The following is a 4,277-nucleotide window of genomic DNA, read 5'->3' as shown; positions in this document are numbered from 1 at the left end:
CCTGTGCTGTGCCTGTCCCATCTGTTCTAGCAGCCGCCAAGAGTGGGGGTGGGCAAGGCTGCCACTACTCTGATGGAGAAGGTTGTTCTCCAGACTCTAAATTGTGGGAAGGCAAATCCTGCTTAACTGCAAGCCTGAATCCAGGGTGGGATACTTTAGTAGAGCCATAGCACCCTCAAGGGAAGAGAAAAGGGGTCGCTGGAATCCATGGCTTCTTCTGGAGTCTGAGAACCTTGAATTCAGCATCCCCACGGGGAGTGGTGGGGTCTTGGCATGCTTCTGTACTAGCCTTTGGCCCGGTATGAATATTGCTGCAGCCTTGTTGATACACCTGCTGGGAAACTTTATCAGGAAAAGTTTGTTCAGCACCTGCCTGAGGAGCCTCAGTCACTGTTATAGGATGGCATGCTTCTGGTCTTGGTCCAGTGGTGCCATGGCACAGTGCTCTGGCAACCCAGCCTTCAACTTTCTAGTCACTGTGATAAGTTGGGTTGGCCAAACCCTGGCCCTTAGATGCCAGGCATAGCCCAGTGGGGATGATGGTGTCCTTCCCCCACTCTTGGCATTGATTTTGAGCAATGGCGCTTTCTAAACTAACCTTGGGCTAGCTTTCCTTTGATCTGTGTCTCATCTGGATTCTAGAGCATAAAGTCCAGTTTAAGCCCTAAATGGGTGGGGGATAGAGCCCAGAAGGAAGGAAATCCTTACCTCCCTATTTCATCCAAAAGGCCTCACAGGGTCCAGATTCCAGGATACCCATACATCCAGAAATAATCATTGGCATGCGTGAATCCCACTACAGAGGCTGAGAAGGCCCATAGGAGGCGGGCCTGATTTTCTAGCAGCAATGCCATGAAAAGGGCCTCTCCTAAGCCTTCAGGATGAGAGGAGTGGGCCACCCAAGGAGTTGGATCCTATGGATATTCCCTGCAGATGCTTTCAGTCTGACTGTTCTTAGCAGTGTTACATCCGAGGAGCAGGTATCTGTGGGGATTTGTGCCAAGCAACCAACTCAACAAATGTTTATTAAGCACCAATTATTACATACCAGGGACTAAGCAAGGCCTTCATAGTCTAAAGTAGGATATCGGCTTTGTGCCTAAGGAGCTCCCAGAGCCCACAGTCAGAGGGTAGAAAGGACAAGAACCCAAACGACAAGGATAAAGGACAAGGTCAGCATCAACTGGAGAGCTCTGCAGAGGAAAAGGTGTCACTTGAGTTAGCCTTAGCCAACAGTCCATTCTGGGTATGAGACCATGAGCAGAAGCACAGACACCTGAGGGGTCAGTGTAGATGGAGACTGAAGGGATGCAAAGTGGGCTAAGGCCAAAAAGCAGCTCGGGGAGGACTTTGAATGCTGGAATCGGGAGTTTGCACATCGAGTAGGCAATGGGGATCCTAACAGACACCAGAAGGAAGGGATGAGGTTACAACATTCAAGTCCTACAGAATTCCTAGGTTTAGGAGTGGAAGGAATCTCTCTTGGTCCAGCCTTCTCACTTTACTAAGGCCCCAAAAGATGTAGTTATGTGCCTAGGACCATAGAAACAGGTGGCAAAGACAAGATTTGAAACCAGATCTGACTTCAAGTTCAGCATTTATTCTATTAGCAGAAACCTATTCGGGTGGAATTCTGGGGAAGGTGCTTTCTGGGGCCAGACTTCTCAGGAGAAAGCAGGACGCTGTTCTGGGGCACATGGGGGTATGGAGGTGTGGATGCTGAGATGACAAAGAGATCCAAAGATACAATCCAACCTGTGGGGTTGGAGCCTGGTACAGGCTTCAGGGGCTCTGCTCTTTGCCAACACCCACAGCAATAAGCTGGCTTGTTAGATGAATTTCCATAGGAAGCTCATCAAGGGGATGTTAGGAGCTCCAAGGGCCCAAACAGCATAGGCACCAGTCCCTGGAGAGGGAAGAACCAAAGTAGGTATACTGGGAAGGAGCTACTCAGCCAAGGCTTTGTGTCAGTGGGGGGAAAAGGGGGGAAAATATAACTCAGAAAAAATCCCAAACGGCTAAGAGGTAGGAGAACCCGAGAGAGAAATGAAACTCAGAAGATCATGAAATTAATGGGTTGGTATTCAGGAGGCAGACCCTGTGCCCTGGCAGAGAAGACAGTGTGTTAGCCTAGAGAAGAGCCCTTTACAAGGAGCAAATGCTATCAAGGTGCTGAGAGAGAGTCGGTGAGGTGAGAAAATCAGACATTGCTGACAGCCTTGGGGGTGGGGAAGTCAGAGGAGGCTCGGATTAGGAAAGAGAGGATACAGTGTCTCTAGTCTGGGACTGATCTGGGGCTAGGAGGTGGGAAAGGGTCAGGGCTGGGAAGGGGACTTCAGAGGCCCAGAAAACACTCTGGGGGAGGGGGGGCAAGAGGAAGCTTGATGCAGGGGAGAGAGCATTGTCCTTGGAATCAACTCAGCCTTCCCACCCCTTAAACTGTGGGGCCTTGCAAGTTGTACCAGCCCACATTTCTCTGTAAAGTGGGGTTGGACTTGATTTCTATGGTCCTTTCTAGCCTTTAACACTCAAGCCTATAGTAGAGTCCAGATTTCTGGGACCAAATATTATCCAAGGTATTTGAGGAAGAAATGGGTCCGAGTGGGAAGACATGAATCTGGATGACCTTTGCCCTGCCTCCCCTCCTTTTCTCATTTTCTCTGTACAGCTTCCAAAGTGAAGGAATCTTAGAGAAGGTGTAGTCTAATCCCTTCATTTTATATATTATGAAACTGAGGCCCAGACCGAGAAAGGGACCTGTCTCGGGTCCCATGGAGAGTGAGAGGCAGAGACGAGGTTCCAGACCTGGGGCTATTTCCATTCCATCTGAGATCCAGTGGTAGGAGACTGTGCAGGTCCCGCATAAACAACAGGCTTTTAAATCTCAGTAATTCTGCATTCCCCCCCCCCCCCCCCCCCCCCCCCCCCCAGGGATGGGAATAATCTCTGAGATATTCTGAGGTTTGACAACTCCAAAATACGGTGGACAAGGTGGGGGTGGAGAATGGCAGGTAACCAGGGAATGGGAGGCTTCAGCACCTTGGAGAGCGGCGGCGGGGGCGCTACCCCGCGCTATTGGAGGAAGCAGGAGTGCCGAGGAGGAGAGGAGAGAGTTTCCCCTCTAGGTCCCTCGGTGTCCCTGCCACCCGGCCAGTTCCAACGCCGCGACCCTCTCCAGCCCCTGCTTTCACCAAGTCCCCGGCTGCCCTAAGTTCACCCAGCGCTGCCTGGTAGCGGATGCCCAGCCCCCAGACTCGGGAGCCGAGCCCTCCGCAGGTGCGTCCCGCCCCTTTCTCCTCCTCCTCCTCCCCTCCGGGAGCCTGATGGCTACAGCAGCAGCTTCTCCGCCCTTCCTTCCTCCCCCTCCCTCTCTTCCTCTCTCTCTCTTCCCCTCCCTTTCCTCCTCCCCCTCTCCCTCCTCCTCCTCCTCTCCCTCTTCCCCCTCTCCCTCCTCCTTCTCCTCCTCTCTCTCCTCCTCTCCCTTCTCCCCCTCTCTCTCCTCCTCCCCCTCCTCTTCCTCCTCTTCCTCCTCCTTCTCCTCTTCCTCCTCCGCCTTCTTTCCCTTCTCCTCCTCCTCCTCTCTGGCTCGCTCCGCCCGCCCGGATGGACTGGGCTGCGCCGGGAGAATGGCGGAGCGAGAGAGCGGCGGGCGCGCCGGGGGCGGGGGCGCCGCGTCCACGCCTGGGGCCTCCCCGTTCCTGGGGCTGCATATCGTGTCGCCTCCCAATTTCAGGTGAGAAGCGCTAGGGGCCCAGGGCGCGCATCCCCGCCATGCACTCTCCGCTGCTCGCCCTACCCCGGGGTAACTAGGGATCCCCTTCTCCCTTACCCAGGGCAGCGGCCTCTCCCCCCACCCCAGGAGCAAGTCCTTTCCGCCTTGGGGCTGGACTGGAAGGGGCGAGGGTGGGTATTCGGGTAGAGAGGCTGGGGCACCGAGGAGGAGGAAGGGGACTCCGGATGCCATTTCCCAGACTGTCTCTGGGTCCTCCTTCCTCTCCGCCAGAATTGGAGGTGGGGTCAGTGGGCGGGGGTCTTCTACCGTGGTGGGGAGGTTCTGGGCCTGCGACCCAGATCGCCAGCTCACATGAAGGTCGGCTATCCCTTGGTTGGTGGTGTCAGGAGTTCCAAGGTGGCAAATGCCTCCCCAACCCAAAGAAAAAGCTCTGGGCGGGTGGTTGGCCCTTAGAATGAAGGGGCCTCAGAGCCACGTGTCCTTGTCTCTCCCCCACCACCACTATGGGGAAGATGAGGTCTGTGCTAGGCAAAGCTGGCCTCCG

General features: G+C 54.6%; 1 protein-coding gene across 1 annotated transcript in view; it reads left to right on the top strand.

The window, feature by feature from the left end:
* Positions 1-3,463: 3,463 nt before the first annotated feature.
* MAPK8IP1 (mitogen-activated protein kinase 8 interacting protein 1) overlaps positions 3,464-4,277 on the top strand; it is a 28,505-nt gene continuing 27,691 nt past the window's right edge. The window contains exon 1 of the mRNA XM_072617692.1: positions 3,464-3,733. Coding sequence (XP_072473793.1) covers positions 3,627-3,733 — 107 coding nt within the window. The 5' untranslated portion in view covers positions 3,464-3,626. The remainder of the gene's footprint in view (positions 3,734-4,277) is intronic.

This window comes from Notamacropus eugenii, chromosome 6, assembly GCF_028372415.1.
Source record: "Notamacropus eugenii isolate mMacEug1 chromosome 6, mMacEug1.pri_v2, whole genome shotgun sequence".
NCBI classification, from domain to species: Eukaryota; Metazoa; Chordata; class Mammalia; order Diprotodontia; family Macropodidae; genus Notamacropus; species Notamacropus eugenii.
The sequence above is the reverse complement of the archived record's forward strand: the minus strand, read 5'-3'. Positions and strand labels throughout refer to the sequence as shown.